Source organism: Polypterus senegalus, chromosome 2 (assembly GCF_016835505.1).
Source record: "Polypterus senegalus isolate Bchr_013 chromosome 2, ASM1683550v1, whole genome shotgun sequence".
NCBI lineage: Eukaryota > Metazoa > Chordata > Cladistia > Polypteriformes > Polypteridae > Polypterus > Polypterus senegalus.
In genome coordinates, this window is record NC_053155.1 from 152,677,696 (window position 1) to 152,696,968 (window position 19,273).

Genomic DNA, 19,273 nt, shown 5'->3' on the forward strand with positions numbered 1-19,273 from the left:
TTAACGAATAAGCACAATATTTGTCTTATATGCTTAATGCACATTAATTTCATCTGTTACAAAATTGCCCAGATCTATCTGGAATTCTAAGTTATTTTTTTATTTCATTTAGTTTGGTAAGATCTCCAAACTTAACAAGCCTGTTATTTGTTTCTTATTATGACCACTAGCCTACTTTAGAAAGAGCAGCAGTACTGGCACTTATAACATCACTGAAGTTGAGCTTCCTGTTTGTTTCAGCAAATTGTTCACATATATACACACTGCACCTTTAACTCTCACTTATTTTAAACTCACCACATGCCTCTCATGTGAATCTTAAAAGTTTTCTAAAAGTCAAGATAAACAATATCATACAGTCCTCCCTGATCATATGATTTTGCTGGTTCCTCATAGAATTCTAGTATGTCAGTGTAACAAAATCTACCCCAACTAAACCCATACTTAATGTTCCGTAATATGTGTTGCTCAATCTTTTCCTTAATAAATGCTTCCATCAATTTATCCTTGATGAATGTTAAGCTTACTGGATTATATTTAGTTGATCAACCCAATCATCTTTTTGTATGATAGGAAAAATTTGCTTACTTCTCCTCTGTAGAACATTTCACCCACATGAATCAACACCTTTCCTGAATTCCATCCTGAATATTACAGAAGGGTAAAACTAGATAGGCTTCTTCTCTTGTTTTAATAACCTGGCACAGATTATGTCCATATTAGGTTATTGCAGTTATTATTTGGGTAAATAAATCCCCTTCAAAATAATAATTCCACCTCTAAACTCTTTAAAAAAAATGCATATTGAAACTATTGTCCACTTTCACGAGCATACAATGCACGCCCAATATTTTGCCCCTATACCTAATGCCTTGTAGTCAAAGTAACCTTACTAAGATTTGTAGCAAACATACATTCAATTCTTCTTTCACATAAATGGATACTCCTTAGCCTTTTCAATTTTGTATGTGTCCTGAACAACATGCTGGATTGTCTCCATGCCCCATACTTTAAAGTGCTAAACCTGGGCAAATGGACAAAGCACTTAGCCCTAATCAGCAGCCACAAACTGACACCTTTTGACCAGGAGAAGAATGCTCATACTCACAAAGTACTCAAAGGTTTGACAATATATTTTGTATAGTACTTCATCAGGAAAGGCATTAGCAGATTGGCTTGCTCATGGAATAATATCTGCAGGCTCCTTTTAACCATGTTTCTGCCTCACTATTCATTTGATTTATCATCATGTACTTAATGATGCTATTGAACATGACAGTTTCATTTTGTCTACTAGGTTTCCTTCTTTACGTCTCACAATTCCTATGATGAATGCTCCTGTCAGTTTCTCATGTGATCCATGTTGGTCAGATCTTGGCCTATTACAATTGCTTCTTTACATCTCTGCTGCCTCCTTACACATGTGTCAAACATGTCCATCTTATGCTTTATGACTTAAGCCAGAACTTCCCAAGAATTTCTGGGTATCATAATGTGGCTTGAGGGGGTTTTGCAAAGGTAATGCTATAATTTGCTTTAAACTTTCAGTTTCAGTAGTTCTGTCATATTAGCCAACAATTAAGATTCAAATACTCCTACTAAAAATAACTGCTGTATATAGGTAAATATACTTAAATGTAGCTTACGGTGTATATCCTGGGTGCTCAACATAAACATACTTTTTCATATCATAAAATGTATTACGGTTTTATGACATTTAGCTTTATGCTTCTCAGAATCAGTCCCCAGCTACAGATTCCAGCTGTTCTTATGCAATTCCCAGGCATTCCCAAGCCAGCCAAAAGATATAATCCCTCCAACATATCCCGAGTCTACCCCAGGGTCTCCACCCAATTGGATGTGCCTGGAGCAGCTCCAGTGGAGACACCAGGGAGGACATCCTTATGACATACCCAAACCATCTCAACTGGTTCCTGTTAATCTGGAGGAGAAGCAACTCTAATCTGAGGGGCTTCCAAATCACTGAGCTTGTTTCCCTATGAAGGAATGTCAGCCGAGCAGCCCAGCAAAAAAACAAAATAATATTATTATTATCTCCCCCATGACAACAGAATGTGTTCTTTTGCACTACAGACTCTGTCACAATCTCATATTCCTGCAGCACCTCCCAAAACTTATGCCAAACAGCATGATCATGTACATTTCCAAAATCCACAAAACATACAAAATATACTGCTCACAAAAATTAAAGGAACACTTTTTAATCAGAGTATAGCATAAAGTCAATGAAACTTATGGGATATTAATCTGGTCAGTTAAGTAGCAGAGGGGGTTGTTAATCAGTTTCAGCTGCTGTGGTGTTAATGAAATTAACAACAGATGCACTAGAGGAGCAACAATGAAACGACCCCCAAAACAGGAATGGTTTAACAGGAGGAGGCCACTGACATTTTTCCCTTCTCATCTTTTCTGACTGTTTCTTCACTAGTTTTGCATTTGGCTACAGTCAGTGTCACTACTGGTAGCATGAGGCGATACCTGGACCCTACAGAGGTTGCACAGGTAGTCCAACTTCTCCAGGATGGCACATCAATACGTGTCATTGCCAGAAGGTTTGCTGTGTCTCCCTGCACAGTTTCAAGGGCATGGAGGAGATTCTAGGAGACAAGCAGTTACTCTAGGAGAGCTGGAGAGGGCCATAGAAGGTCCATAACCCATCAGCAGGACCAGTATCTGCTCCTTTGGGCAAGGAGGAACAGGATGAGCACTGCCAGAGCCCTACAAAATGACCTCCAGTAGGCCACTGGTATGAATGTCTCTGACCAAACAATCAGAAACAGACTTCATGAGGGTTGCCTGAGGGCCCAAATGTCTACTGCGCCCTGTGCTCACTGCACAGCACCAGGGAGCTCAATTGGCATTTGCCATAGAATACCAGAATTGGCAGGTCCACCACTGGCGTCCTGTGCTTTTCACAGATGGGAGCAGGTTCACCCTGAGTATATGTAAAAGACGTGAAAGGGTCAGGAGAAGCCGTGGAGAATATTATGCTGCCTGTAACATCGTTTAGCATGACTGGTTTGCAGGTGGGTCAGTGATGATCTTGGAGGCATATCCATGGAGCGACTCACAGACCTCTACAGGCTAGCCAACGGCATCTTGACTGCCATTAGGTATCAGGATGAAATCCTTGGACCCATTGTCAGACCCTACGCTGGTGCAGTAGGTCCTGGTTTCCTCCTAATGCACGACAATGCCCGGCCTAATGTGGCAAGAGTATGCAGGCAGTACCTGAAGGATGAAGGAATTGAAACAATTGAATGGCCTTCACGATCCCCTGACTTACACCCAATAGAACATCTGTGGGACATTATGTTTCGGTCCATTAGGTGTCGCCAGGTTGCTCCTCAGACTGTACAACAGCTCAGGGATGCCCTCATACAGATCTGGGAGGAAATGCCACAAGACACCATCCGTCGTCTCATTAGGAGCATGCCCCGACGTTGTCAAGCATGCATACAAGCTCGTGGGGGCCACACAAGATACTGAAAAGCATTTTGAGTAGCAGAAGTTTTTGAAAAAATGGACTAGCCTGCCACATCTTCATTTCAGTCTGATTTTAGGGTGTCTACACAATTGAGCCCTCTGTAGGCAGAAAACTTTTATTTCCATTAAAAGACTTGGCATCCTTTTGTTCCTAAGACATTGCCCTGTCGTTATTTGTATAGATATCCAACTTCATATTGAGATCTGATGTATCTAATGTGTTTCTTTAAAGTGTTCCTTTAATTTTTGTGAGCAGTGTATGTACTTACATACAGTAGTTCAGCTTCTCTAAAGCAGCTTCACAATCTACATTTTTGGACAGTCTTGCAATCTGTTTTGTGCCTACTGCAATTATGTCTAGCCTGTTATTTTCTAAAACCATGGTTTTTGTGCTTCTTTCCCTTTTCATTTTGTATATCCTGTAGCTTTGTTTTGCCCGTCTTTTTTGGAGTTTTGCTGTTTTCAACTGTTTCTGACATTGCTTTTGCTCTTAATTTTATTGGTGCTGTAATCCAGACCTTCTGCCCTTAGATGAACCTCTTTGCCATTTTTCTTGTGACTTCTCACCAAGGCTCTTGTTTCTTCTTTTACTTAATCCACACCTTTGGATTTACCGCTGACATATTGTGTGCTGTCTGACATACTGTGGTCTGAGGTATCTCTAAATCTCTGAAGGTGTCCTCACACATGCCGTATTATGGAAGATGCCCTGAGATGACTGGGTTATGCTATACTGCTTTACATCTTTGCATCAACGTTCTGCCTTGCTTCTTCACACTTTATATTCTGCAGAACTCAAATATTTCATAATTTTTAGTAAGTACTTCATCTCATGAAAGAAGTTTCATTATTAAATACTGCGCCCACTTTTTTTTAAAACAAAATCCAAGATAATTAGTGAAAGTAATATGGAGGGTTAGTGATATTGCCATTGAGTTTATCGTGAAATGAGTCCTTCTTTGTTATGCCAACAACTTGAAACCTTTTAAAGACCTGCTTCTACAAAAAAAGACCTCTTTTAATAACTTTTGTACTAATGAAGCTGTTTTTAAAAGGAAGTGTCATTGAAATTTTCTTTTGTCTCACATTGCAGCGGACCCACGAGTGAGCGAATATGTTTCAGGTAAGTGGGCCTTTTCTTTCTTTTTTGGTTTGGAGCTCCCTGATCACTGCATATTTCCATGATGAATTAATGGACAAGCTAATACTTAAAACTGGCAAGAACAGCAGTCTACTGAGGTTAAACACACCGTGAAATGTTCTCTTTACGTATGATTTCACTTATTCCACATGTTACAGCCTACCTGCTGTCTTGCCAATCTAAATATTTGCACACAAGGGTGAAAATATCATTATTTATTAAAGCAAGAGTGGAGTATGTGACAACTGGAAACATCTCATCATGTATGTGGTATTTAATTTGACAGTCAGCCTTTCAAAAATAAAGTATTGATAAGCATATGCTATTAGTTTATCAACTATGTAGAAACTAAAATATAACGTTTCACCAAATCATTCTAAATATTTTACCTGTCTATTCATTTTTTGACCTGCTCATTCAGTTCAGGGTCACAGAGGATGGAGCCAATTGCCTATCAGCAAAAGGCATGAATCGGCTCAACACATGATACCAGATTTACTATACATTCATGCAACATAGTAACTAGCACTGCTGCCTCACAACCTCAAAGTCCAGGGTTCAAATCCTACGATGATCACTATAGCTGTGAAATTTCCATTTTGATCAGCTTGAGTCACTTAAATTAGACAGAAAGAAAGTAGTCATTTGTCACACTGTAAGTATTGGATAGCTTTATGCACTTGCAATATCAAAACATACCCTGGCTGCCTGACAGACCTAACCTAAATAAACTAATTCAAACAGTTTTAACACCACTACTGTTACACAATAGGGCACTTCTAATAATTAAGGACTATTTACAAATGATTTTGACAAAAGATAAGTTATGCAGTGTAATATTTCTTATCATATTGTTCAACTCTGCTTGCTAGAAGATTACCAGTGCCAGTACATGAAGGGGTTTGTTACATGCTTCTTCCAGCATCCAAAAGCATTACTTTTTTGCTACTATACTCTATTATTTGTTCAGTTTTGTTAATTAAAAACTCTTCTGGTTTTATATCTTAGATTTTAGATATACTTGTGTTCAGTATTCTACCTTATGCCAAGAACTGTGACTTTAGAAGAATTTATGTAGTGTATAATACCAGTTTACATTTTGTTCAATATTAATTTTATTGGATGTATTAATTATGTGTAAAGTACATTCTTATTAGCATTAAAACAAGGCAGTATTATGTATTGTCATTTTAAATTAATGTTTTCATATATATTGTATGTGTGCATTGCCAAATTTCAAAGCTTAGAATTTTAATCTAGTTACAGGACCTTTACTTATGCTTGCCCCTTTGGCCTAATCATGTTTGACTCATTTAGGAAAAGATGCCATTTGGACGCAGATCCCATTTAAAGCTGACTCATACTCCGAGTGCAATGGAAAAATGTTTGTCAAAAGAACTTGGTACAGGAAATTTGTTGGTATCCAGCTCTGCAACTCCCTGAGATACAAGATTTATCTCAGTGATACTCTGACAGGTAAAATAACTATATCTGAACAGCACTTATTTTTTGTATATTTCTTTAGTTTGTTTGTAATAATTGTTTTTGTTGTACTAAATTACAGTTAATCTTTATTAGCATCACTTGAAGGTTTTTTTATTTTTCACTAATGCCTTATAGGGTGTATTTTTGCCGTATTGTTAGCACAGCCTTCTGGGTCAATAGCTGAGTGGAATTTGATTGTTCTCCACTTGTCTGTGTGGGCTTTCCTCCCACATCTCGAGATGTGCCGGTTACATCACGTGGTGACTCAAAATTGGGGTGTGTGTGCGTTTAGTAGGCCTCATGATTAAATGACACCCTCTCCAGTGTTGTTTCTTTTCCTGCACCCAGTATTACAGGGCAAAGACCCCATTGCTTGTGACCCTCAGTTGTATTAAGTTGGAGTGAGAATTTATGTGCATGTTAGGCTATTGACTCTTGTAGTACTACGGTGTTTTACTGTGTAAGCCATAATGGATGTAATGAGATGTCAAACAAAATGACACTTTTTATTGGCTAACTAAAAAGATTGCAATATACAAGTTTTTGAGGCAGCATCTTGTCTGAAGAAGGGGCCTGAGTTGCCTCGAAAGCTTGCATATTGTAATCTTTTTAGGTAGGCAATAAAAGGTGCTACTGACTCAATGTCAGTGTAAAGTGTGCTGTGTAGTCAGCCAGCACCTATTCTTGGGCTACTTCAACTTTTCTGCCTGTGCAGGACTTTCCAGACTGGTATGCTAACTTTCTCACTCTCTCATGAAAATGTCTTTTGTATTACGTTACCCTTCCCATTATATTTCTAGTGATCCTCTTACCGATGGCAAACTCTAGTCATTGGAACACTTTCTCATTGTTTGTATTAATACTAATTATTAATTTTCTCTTTTGCATTTGTCTTTTATCTAACCAGGGACATTTTACAACATTGGAGATCAGTCTGGTCAGGGAGAAGATCATTGCCAATTTGTAGACTCATTTCTTGATGGAAGGACAGGCAAACAGTATCCACCTGATCAGCTGCCACCAAGACAAGGTGAGAGTGTGAAAATTTAGAGCATTTGATTGTCTGAAAGGAATGTTCATCTTCAGATTTATCACATAATTGCTAGATTTTATTTCCTAAGTGTCTGTGTTCATAAAATACAGAAGGGACAATATAATGGCACAGCATATACCACTTCTGCTTTATAGCTCAAGGACTCCACTCTGATTTTCATCAATATATAAACTACACAAATGATTGTGTTATTTTCTGCTGGGGTGAATTGTTGTCCCATCCAAATTTTGCTAGTTACTTCTGGGATTGTTTCCAGGTCTCCAGAATTCTAACCAGGACATAATAATTTTAGAAGATCAAATATATATACCATAGAAGTTTAACACTTTATAATTTCCTTTGCAATTTGGTCCCCCGTGTCCTCTAAAGGATAATAATGTCCTTCTATCCATCCATCCATTTTCCAACCCGCTATATCCTAACTACAAGGTCACGGGGGTATGCTGGAGCCAATCCCAGCCAACACAGGGCACAAGGCAGGAAACAAACCCCAGGCAGGGTGTGCATGCGCACACACACACCACAAACACACACACACACACACACACCAAGCACACACTAGGGACAATTTAGGATCACCAAAGCACCTAACCTGTATGTGTTTGGACTGTGGGAGGAAACCCACACAGACATAGGGAGAACATGCAAACTCGGGTCTCCTAACTGCGAGGCAGCAGTGCTACCCACTGCGCCACCGTGCCGCCGCGGATAATAATGTAGGTTAACATAAAAATGTTTACCTCAGGACTCATTGGATTGTAACTGATATATCTTAGCTGCAATATAGGGCTAGAAATCAAACAGTTTTAAATAAGCAATGTTGTCGTGTTTCTTCCTGTAGGACAGTACAGTGTTTTTATTAGAAGTTTGAGCATGGAATTTTTAGATTGTTATCTCCGATTAAGTGAACTGATACAAATTGCTTATTTAAGCAGATTTTCAATATCTTCATCAGAAAAGAAAAATGTGCCATCTCTACACTCAATATACTTGTAATACGTTAGTTTAGGTACTGCAAAAAGTGCATCAATTACTCATATACTATTACTGTATGTAACAAGTGTTTAACAAAGGTTTTCTTTGGTCTTAGGACTTAGAAAGCATCAATAAAGTGGCTCTTCGTCTCTATAATGTTGCCTACTAAAATAACATCTGCTCAGAACAGTCAAAGGTGGTTTAGGTGGGACATTATTTCTCAATATTGCATACTTTAGTATAAGTAAATTCATCAAACTCTCTTAATATGCCACACTCATTTGGACAGCAACTAATAATAAACCTTGTTTGCTTGAATGTGATTATAATTAATTACAACATTCAAAAGTAAAAATTATTTTAAAACCATTGCAACTAAGACCTTTTTTTCTCCCCTCACGGCAGCAAAAACACTTCACTATTCTTAGGAATGTAAAAAGTTCATCATTGACCAATTTAGTTTGTTTGGCTAGGAAGCAGCTGACTTAATACTCATATTTCCTTCAGTTGATGACAGAAGGGTATCAACTTCAACAACAGTCTCCACCTGCTGTCTTTAAAAAAAGAAAAAAGTTTTATCTTTTCAATCTTGAATGAATTTGCCCTTGTTTTCTACCCATGGCCTTATGGGCACATTTGATTTTTATTTTGTTTTGAAAGAAACTGGCTGGAATAACTTAGTTTTAGATTTGGTTTAACTCCTCTGCTGGTGACTGAAGATTAAAAGCTCACATAACCTGACAGACTGTACAATTTATGTTGTCCCAGATTAAACAGAGCCGTAATCATAAAGCCAAGCCTAATGAGGTCCCCCACATGCTAAAATGTGGTTTCAGCTTCTCTTGGGGAATGATGGACTGTTTTTATGTATCACATAGAGACATATTAAGTCCCAACTGAATAATATGTTTTGGCACAAGACATGTATATTTGGGTCATGATTCAGCTATCTAAAGTAATTACAACTGCAAATCTATGAAGGCCGAAAGATGGTAGATCATACAATACACATGTCAACATGTAATTGTATAAATAATATTCCAGCTCTGAACGGGCAACTCCACACATCATCTGGACCTCTTTTTAATCCAACTCACTTTAAAAGAACAAGTACTTTTTAATACAGCTGCCAATGTGATCCAGCCTGATACAAAGCCAATGTGAAAACTAACAAAAGTGAGTTTCAAAAGCAGTCAGAATCAGAAATGCATCATGTTGCAAAGACTGTTGGCTAATATGCAACCCTGAAATAATAGAATGCACTTCTCATCACTATGGATATGCCACAGGAGACAGTAGAAAGGCACAGATTAACCACTTTTTATATATTAACATTCCATTGTATATTTTAGATCAATTTCCAGATATGATTGTTACACCAAAAAAATCTATGTTAAAAGATACCTAAGCCATAAGCCAGTGTTATAAATAAATTTGCAACTAGCAGAGAATAAAGCAATTTTGTTTTGTGTTGTATCAATAAATTAAGGGGTGTGTTATAAATATTAACTTTAGCTGAATGTAATGGACAAGGCTACACTTCTTTGCCCTAACATTTAATTGGTTTATCTGTACCTGTTGCTAGTTTACTAAATGAGATGCTCAATATGTTCTTTAATTAATGTTTCAGGAGATCCACATTGGCCAGACATTTATGTGGCTCATAATGCTTTGACACATGAGGCAGACCACTCTAATTAGACACAATCTTGAATTTGGAAGCACATAATTACTGATACACAGTGAATAGTGAAACTATTAAAACAGAATACTTCAGTTGGCAAACACTAAATTTGTCATTCGTTAGGTTTTTGAAGCCTGTAACAAGGAAGGACACCAGACTGTATTCTTTGCATACTTCAGAGAGTCATCATTCCATTGCTCTTTCTTGAAAAAAACCTGTGTCTTTTTAAATTGAAAGTGTAAGTAATAGAGAGGATCTGAAGAGACCTCATGGGACTTGGATACCTGCTCGTCGTGGCGTGGGTAGATGACACAAATGCCCACGACGGACCAGGAGTCTCCGTGCTAGCCTCATGGTCTTCCATCTCGCTTTCAGCCGGCTGGTTACACGGTGTGGGGGGCAGCCTGAGACAAGTCTCCCTCATTTATCGTGAGGCCAAACCGCTGACCGGGAGTGCTTAGTAGTCCACTGCATTTACTATCAGACCAGTCCCGCCCTAGGATTACAGGATTAGATTTAGATTAGATTAGATTCACTTTATTGTCATTACACATGCATAAATACAGGGCAACGAGATTCAGTCGAAAAGGGGGAAAAGGGGTAAAAGGGGGGTCTGGAAGATCCGCCACCGACAGTCTCTTAAGTTTACCCCATTGACAGATGTAACACCAGGTGGATTTATATAAACGAACTTCACCGTATATGCACCTAAGACTGGTCTTCTGTTTATTCCACTGTCGCAGTAAGACATAACGGCGAGCAACAACGGACATGTTACTGCCAGAGTCAAACAGCGCTGTAACCTTGTATCCATTTAACAGCACTTCTCTGGTAGGTGAAGCTGCCAGGGGGTTGCTAAAGGTACACAAACAATATCCCCACGTCCTCCTGCAGTCTGCCTCTGCCTTGCTGCCGGACGGGTTACACACCAAGGGGCTCGGGGACTTCAGTACGGGCTCTGGTTTGAGTGGGACAGATCTATTAAGTGGGAAACAGTCCCTAGGGTTTCCACCAGAGGGTCATTCTGTCCTCTCAGATTTCAAAACTGGCCTCTGTTTTTGTATGAGCCCTTTGAGCTCAAGGATCAAATGGAAGTCTCCCCTGGCCGGCTGGGCAAAGGTCTGGAGTAGACACTGAAGCAGAAACTCGGCCCCGGTACTTTCCTACCTTTGTTGCTTTTGGGTTCTGTCCCAGTTTCCTCTGGGATGTCATCTTGCTGACTACGCCACTGTAATAAGGAAGGACACCAGACATTGCAAAGGTTTGGGGCAGCCACCCATATAAAGTGTTCCTGGCTGCAAATGTAAAAGAAATTTACAGCGAGTAGTGTTTTCAAGACAGATTCCAAAACAGAACTAAAATCCAGAGGAAGGGACTGAGGTTTTATAGGGAGTCTGGAGGAAATTACATCATCCTTGGGGCGGGGACCGAAATGATGTCGTCCTTGGGGCCAGGACTGGAAATGTGTCCCCTGTTGATGTAGAGGCTCCTGGTGGGATTTCCCAGGAAATATCTGCAGGAGACCTAGAAAAAGAGTCAGTACACCCCGCCGCCCCCTGGGCAGATATGTTACTACCAAGCGTTAAGCCCTTCAGCTGCCTCCTATTCACACGTGTGTGACAAGCCATACTAATGTTCTCTAGAATAACTATATGAATATAAAAATGTGTGATTTGGACAGGAGAGAATGAGATGCTGTTTCCACTTAGCAGTAGTTACTACGGGTATGGTCAATTAATTTAATTGGCTAAGCAATAAAAAGTCTAATCACTTATACAGAGCAAACTTAAAAACACGATAAAGACTGCTTTACAGAACTAGAAGTTGGAACGAATGTTAAAAAATACCTCTACTTCTGAGACGTGAACTTCCATTTCACATTCTTGAAGGTTTCACTTTTTCTTCTCTTGTCAGTTGTCATCATTATCTCATCTTACAGGTGTATATCTGTTCATCATATATGTAAGGGGTTGATTAGCTTAGTAAATGTATGTTTGGCAGAGTCTGAGGTGCATTCATGTACGCACATTTACAAGATGATGGTGATATACAAGTATAAAGGGTAAATTGTATATAAATGTACATACAGCAGGTTTTATAAATCAGATTTGTTTTCTTGGAGTACACATAGTTTCACACTCAAATCCTCAGAGTTCCCCAGGATATCACTCAGAAATCCATAGTGACCTCTTATCTATAAACATGGTATAACAGCAGGCAGCCTGACAGAAGTAAAGCAGCAAGTGGAGTTGGTCTTGTCTGTTGTGAGAGATGGATGTCTGAGATGGTGCTCTGCAGGCAGCATTGTTATTTAGCTTTTTTTACTATCTATACGAGATATCCTACATTTAGTCAACCTGAGAGGATTAATTATAAGTATATCAAGCGCATGAGCAGGACACAGTAGGGTCAGAAAGAGAAGGAAATGGTAGCTAAAGTCTTAAAGTCTAAGGTGGTCTCAAATTCACAATACGGCCTGACAGACAGCGTTGAAAGACATAGGCGAAGGAATGGATCAGCCAGGACCTTGCACTGCAGCATCGGCTCCAGCTGAAATGCATTATTTGGGGAGGCAGAATGGGATAGGACATGCGTAAGTTACTCCATATTTATTGTTTTTATCCCAACAACTGTATGAGCCAACATAGTAATTGTCTCCTTAGCCATTTTACCTGGCAATTGTATGAAATTAAGATTAAAGTTATTTTATGACACAGCACATTACTTTTACTTAAGATTACAAAATGTATTCAAATTTCAAAAGCAGTGTTTCTCTGACCATACAGTGAACTTTGTAAGCTGGAATGACAGATATCTCAATCACAGTCTAAAGAGGAAAAATGTAATCTCTCACCTAACAGGCCTAAATGTCAAGTTAGTATTTTTACAGGAGACTCACATAATAAGTAAAGACAATTGCAAAGAAACTGGATTGGCCAAAATTCACTCCAGCTATACAAAGGAAACTAGAGATGTGGGAATCTTAATACATAAAATGATCTAATTTGTAGTATCAGATGTAGGATCTGATTCTGCTGGACAATATTTCATGGTGATGGGCAATTTATTTATATCTAAAATAATTTTGATAAATATCTATACACCTAATGTGGATGACAGAGATTTCATTCAAAATGTATTTGCATCAATTTCTAATATGAACATTCAAAAGTATTATAGCAAGGGACTTTAATTGGGTTTTAAATCCGGACTTGGATTGGATGATGACATCTAATACTGCAAAAATAATCACACAGTTTGTAATGGATTATAACTTATCAGACCCATGGAGATTCTTAAATCCATACTCAAGAGCATATTCCTTCTTCTCACCAGTACATTATAGTTACTCAAAAATTGATTATTTCTTTATTGAAAATAATTTATTGCCCACTATCAAATCTTGCAAGAACGACTCTATTGTTATCTCAGATGACTCCCCTCTTATCTTGGAGCTTAAATTACTATGCCTCACCTACTCATTTCCTATCTGGTGTCTTAACTCTCTGTCATTGTACAGTATTTATCTCCAAGCACATTGATTTTTTTTTGAGACAAATACATCAGAGGTCACTGCAGGAGTACTCTGAGAAACTCTGAAGGTTTCTTATTTTTTAAGAGGGCAGATTATTTCATCTTTCCTGTAAACATAAATTGGAGACCAAGAAGGTGTCAGAGTTAATCAGTGAAATTACCAAAATAGATCAAGACTACGCTAGGTCTCCAAATACAGTAAAGCGCTGTATAGGAAAAGACAAGTTGTGGATTCAGAACTTAACCTCTTGACAAGCAAAGAAACAAAACAGCTCATCTTTAAATGACAACATCATTACTATGAACATGGAGAGAAGGCTGGTAAGATCTTGACTCAAAAAAAAAAAAACACAAGCAGGACGTTTGCAACACAATTACAGAAAAAGACAACACAGATGGAGATAAAATCCTTGACCACAAAAAATAACCCACATATTTAGAGAGTACTATAAGTCCTTGTATTCTTCTCATTTTAAAGGAGATAAGACACAATCTAATTAGTTTTTGGGTCCATTACAAATACTAGATACTGTTAGTGCAGAGGGACTGAACAAACCTCTCACACTCTCAGAATTACTGGATTCTATAAACTAACTCCAAAGTGGGAAAGAAGAAGAAACCAATAATTAACCAGTGGAATTTTATTAAAAAATTTTCAAATAAGTTAGCTCCACTATTATTAGCAAAATTTATATAGAAGCTAGAGACCACAATATTCTTTATACCTTAAACTTTTTTCCAAGCATGAATTACCATATTTCCCAAGAAAAATAAGGACTTATTACAATGTGCATTATACAGACCAATTTCACTTCTGAATAATGATGTTAAGATACTCTCCAAAGTTATAGCTAAAATGACTAAGAAAGTGTTTAATTCTGTAATATCATAAGACCCAACTGGATTTATTAAAGGCAGAAGACTTAGCTTCTAATCTTCAGCATTTGTTTAATGTAATATACTTACCGATAAAATCTAACACACCTGAAATCATATTATCTTTGGACGGAGAAAAGGCATATGACTTGGTTGAATGGGACTACCTATTCATCACATTGCACAAATTTGGGTTTGGTCTAAATATATACGCATGGATAAAACTACTAGTCCAGAAACCTCTTGCTGTATTAACAACATTATCTCGGACTACTTCAAACTAGAAAATGGTACTTAACAAGGATGCCCCTTATTACCATTGCTTTTTGCAATTGCCATTGAGCCATTGGTCATTTATTTTTGAAATGCATCAGAGTTAAATGGGATTATCAGAGAAGGACTCAAACAGAAAATATCACTACAGGCATATAAGACTTCCTTAATACACTTAGAGAATTTCAAAAGATATCAGGAATTAAAATTAATTTGAATAAAAGTGTGCTTTTCACCAGACTCTCTAGCACACAATACTAGACTGCACATCTATCCCTTTTTTTATCAGGTCAGTTTAAATACCTAGAATTTTGCTATCAGCATGGAAACAAATTAAACAAGATGTGAATAGATGGTCTACCCTCCATGTTACATTAGCAGGGAGAATCAATACTGTCAAGATGAACATCCCTCACAAATTTCTTTTTCTAAACTGCTCAAAAAAATTAAAGGAACACTTTGAAAACACATCAGATCTGAAAATGAAAAAAAATCATGCTGGATATGTAAGCTGATATGGACTAGGTAGTGTGTTAGGAACAAAAGGATGCCACATCGTTCATCAGAAATGAAAATTACCAACCTACAGAGAGCTGAATTCAAAGACACCGTGAAAATCAAAGTGAAAAAATGATACGGCAGGCTAGTCCATTTTGCTGAAATTTCATTGCAGCAATTCAAAATTGTATTCAGTAGTTTGTATGGCCCCCACGTGCTTGTATGCATGCCTGACAATGTTGGGGCATGCTCCTAATAAGACGACGGATGGTGTCCTGGAGAATCTACTCCCAGATCTGAACCAGGGCATCACTGAGCTCCTGGACAGTCTGAGGTGCAACCTGGTGGCGTCGGATGGACTGAAACATAATGTCCCAGAGGTGTTCTATTGGATTTAGGTCAGGCGAGCGTGAGGGCCAGTCAATGGTATCAATTCCTTCTTTCTCCAGGAACTACCTGCATACTCTTGCAACATGAGGCCGGGCATTGTTCTGGACCAGTAGGAACCCAGGAACCACTGCACCAGCATAGGATCTGACAATGGGTCCAAGGATTTAATCCCGATACCTAATGGCAGTCAAGGTGTCGTTGTCTAGCATGTAGAGATCTGTGCATCCCTCCATGGATATGCCTTATGCTGAATGATGATACAGGCAGCATAACATTCTCCACAGATTCTCCAGACCCTTTCACGTCTGTCACATGTGCTCAGGGAGAACTTGCTCTCATCTGTGAAAATCACAGTGTGCCAGTGGTGGACCTGCTAATTCTGGTATTCTATGGCAAATGTCATTCGAGCTCCACGGTACCGGGCAGTGAGCACAGGGCCCACTAGAGGACATTGGGCCCTCAGACCACCCTCATGAAGTCTGTTTCTGATTGTTTGATCAGAGACAGTTACACCATTGGCCTGCTGGAGGTCATTTTGTAGGGCTCTGGCAGTGCTCATCCTGTTCCTCCTTGTCCAAAAGAAAAAATACTGGTCCTTCTGATGGGTTAAGGACCTTCTACTGCCCTGTCCAGCTCTCCTAGAGTAACTGCCTGTTTCCTGGAATCTCCTTCATGCCCTTGAGACTGTGCTGGGAGATACAGCAAACCTTCTGGCAATGGCATGTATTGATGTGCCATCCTGGAGAAGTTGGACTACCTGTGCAACCTCTATAGGGTCCATACATCGCCTCATGCTACCAGTAATGACACTGACTGTAGCCAAATGCAAAACTAGTGAAAAAGCAGTCAGAAAAGATGAGGAGGGAAAAATGTCAGTGGCCTCTACCTGTTAAACCATTCCTGTTTTGGGAGAAATCTCAATGTTGCCCCTCTAGTGCACCTGTTGTTAATTTCAGTAACACCAAATCAGCTTAAACTGATTAACAACCCCCTCAGCTACTTAACTGACCAGATCAATATCCCAGAAGTTTCTTTGACTTGATGCTATACTCTGATTAAAAAGTGTTCCTTTAATTTTTTGAGCAGTATACTTCAGAGCATCCCCATATACTTTAACAAATATTTCTTCAAGAAATTATAGACTCAATTATAACCTTATTTTATCTTGAATTTGAGACATCCATGCATTCAAAGGTGACTCTACAAACACCTAAAGGAGAAGGTGGCATGTCACTACCTAACTTTTAATTTTATTACTGGGCAGCAAATGTACAAGCTATAAAGACCTGGGGCCTCATGTATAACGCCGTGCGTAGAACTCACACTATAACATGGCGTTAGCACAAAAGCGGGAATGTGTAACAGAAAAATCCAGATGCAGGAGTCTATGCGTACACAAACTTCCACGTTCTTCCACTACATGAATCCCGATCAGCGTGAAAAGTAACGCTCGTGCACGCACCTGCTGTCCTGCCCCAACCCCTCCCAGAATTACGCCTCTTTGAATATGCAAATCAATATAAATAGCCCTTAAGCGCAGCATTCTGTGAAAAAACAATAGGAAAAGAACGGGGGAAAATATAAGAACTTCAGCAAATACCAAGTGGAGGCAAAGAAAAACGTACTATTTGTTGGCTTAAGCAGTGGTATAATCAACAAAAGGAAATTGATTGTCGGGGAAACTCAAAAGCTCTAGTTCACAAAAGTCGCACAGTGACCGAAATAAAAAAGAAGTTGTCACATATCAAAGTTGCCGTGAAAAGGCAAGTTGTAGCCCACCATCTGAGTGTGATATGAAAGCTTATTAAGGTACAGAGATGTTGTACCGTGTTATCCATTATGAATGTAGAGAAAAGCCAAGCAAAATGATACCTTTTATTGGCTAAATAAAAAGATTACAATATGCAAGCTTTCGAGGCAACTCAGGCCCCTTCTTCGATTACATCTTGCCTGAAGAAGGGGCCTGAGTTGCCTCGAAAGCTTGCATATTGTAATTTTTTAGTTAGCCAATAAAAGGTGTCATTTTGCTTGGCTTTTCTCTACAGGGTACAGAGAAAAAAAAATAAGCACACAGTGGGAAAAAGCATGAAATGTTAACTTTAATCTTGAAATTTCAACTTTAATCATGTAGTTTATTTTGTCATGAAAGTAGAACATCATAAACTTCATCTTAAAATCGTGTAATTTACTAGTTTTTCAAATCCCATCGTAACTAAAGTAGCAAGTTAAATGCTTTCTTTTGTATTTGATCTTCTATGTGCTCTATTTGACTGAATCACTACGTGCCTCCGGGTTTTGTCTTCCTCCGACAGGACACAGAATCCATTACATTTGTAATATTACAGCTCTCTGCATAATTAAAGTACTGAGATGTATATGTGATATCTTTTTCATGATGATAGGAATGAAATCATGTTATTAAACATGGGAACACTGTGGTGCAGTGATTGTGCGTAACCTTCGATGAAATTATTGCAGCAGTACTGTCTCTTTCAAACGTACTAACCTCCACTTCCTGTCCTTACTTTTCTTTCTCCAAATACCCAATTGCCACACAATCAGCTCTGTAATAAACGTTAAGCTATCTGTAAGCTTACAATGACGATTTTTCAAAAGTTTTAAGGAACACTGAAATATCTTCGTAGTACATGTTTAATTATTCTGTCCATCTATTCTTCCAGTGTCACGCCAGCCCAGCAAGAGCACGAGGTAGGATCAATCTGTGAACTAGCTAGTGCTGCGGCACCGTGTCCTCACATGTTTAATTATTGACAATACAGATTATTTAAATGAAGTTAAAGTTTTATCTGTATAATATAATCAACATATTTTGCTGCATTTCATCTTAAAAATGATATTGTTGTCATATGTAAATACGCACTTTATAAAGTGGCACAGGTTGTGCAATATTATAAATGTAGTGCAAGTTTACAGTGTCGTGATTGTACTTATACTGTATATACAAAGAGCACTTGATAGACTGATGGAGTACGTTTAGAGTTCTTGGAATGAAACTGTTTCTGAACCGCGAGGTCCATACAGGAAAGTCTCTGAAGCGTTTTGTCATGGCTGAGGCAGCGTATGCTTGATGCTGTATCCCGATAATTCTCTTTCCAATCAGCTGCTGCTGTGATTCCCCACTCAGATACAGTAATATAAATACTCCGAGTGGTGCAGTGAGAGTAATATGGAAAAAGATGATCCACTGTGGCAACCCTTAACGGGAGCAGCTGAAAGAAGAAAAAGAAGGTGCAGTGACAGTAACAATGCTAAAGCTGTTATGGTATTTAGAATAGTTTGGCCATTCTGTGGACCATTATATTGTTACAGGTTAATTACAGTCAGATGTATTACACTAATAAACAATATGCGGTTCATTTCAGTGTATTTATAAAGCCACTTCAGGAATGTGGATCTAAGAAAGAAAGGGTAACCACACAGGAACAGTAGCACTGCTTTGTCGCTGGGTGCCGTCAGTTTGCAAAACCGAGTGCAGAACTTGCGTACAACAGGGTATGAGGTATCGTAGAAAAGTGCTTGGCTTTACGCCAAATTTAGGTCTTATACATCATGACTTGAATGTGGAAACATTCGTACACAACATTTATGTGCGTACGCACTGTTTATACATGAAGCCCCTGGACATTGGCACATATTGATGAATATCAAGGTTGACAAGTTTGTCTCTCTCTCCGTTGACAGACATACTGCTGATGGCTGTGCCTAAGAAGTCATTAAAGGCCTGAATATGGGTTTTTATCCAGGACATTCGCAAGCCCAGACACTCAGACTCCTCGTTCAGTCTCTCGAGAGCCCCGATCAGAACCTCTATTGACTCCGCAAAGATCGCAGCATT

At 38.7% G+C, this 19,273-nt stretch overlaps 1 protein-coding gene across 14 annotated transcripts in view; it reads left to right on the forward strand.

The window, feature by feature from the left end:
* LOC120523489 (target of Nesh-SH3) overlaps positions 1–19,273 on the forward strand; it is a 281,674-nt gene that overhangs the window by 254,306 nt on the left and 8,095 nt on the right. For all 14 annotated transcript variants that reach the window (XM_039744835.1, XM_039744841.1, XM_039744837.1 and 11 more), the window contains 3 exons: positions 4,601–4,630; positions 5,966–6,124; positions 7,041–7,163. In XM_039744835.1, coding sequence (XP_039600769.1) covers positions 4,601–4,630; positions 5,966–6,124; positions 7,041–7,163 — 312 coding nt within the window. The remainder of the gene's footprint in view (positions 1–4,600; positions 4,631–5,965; positions 6,125–7,040; positions 7,164–19,273) is intronic.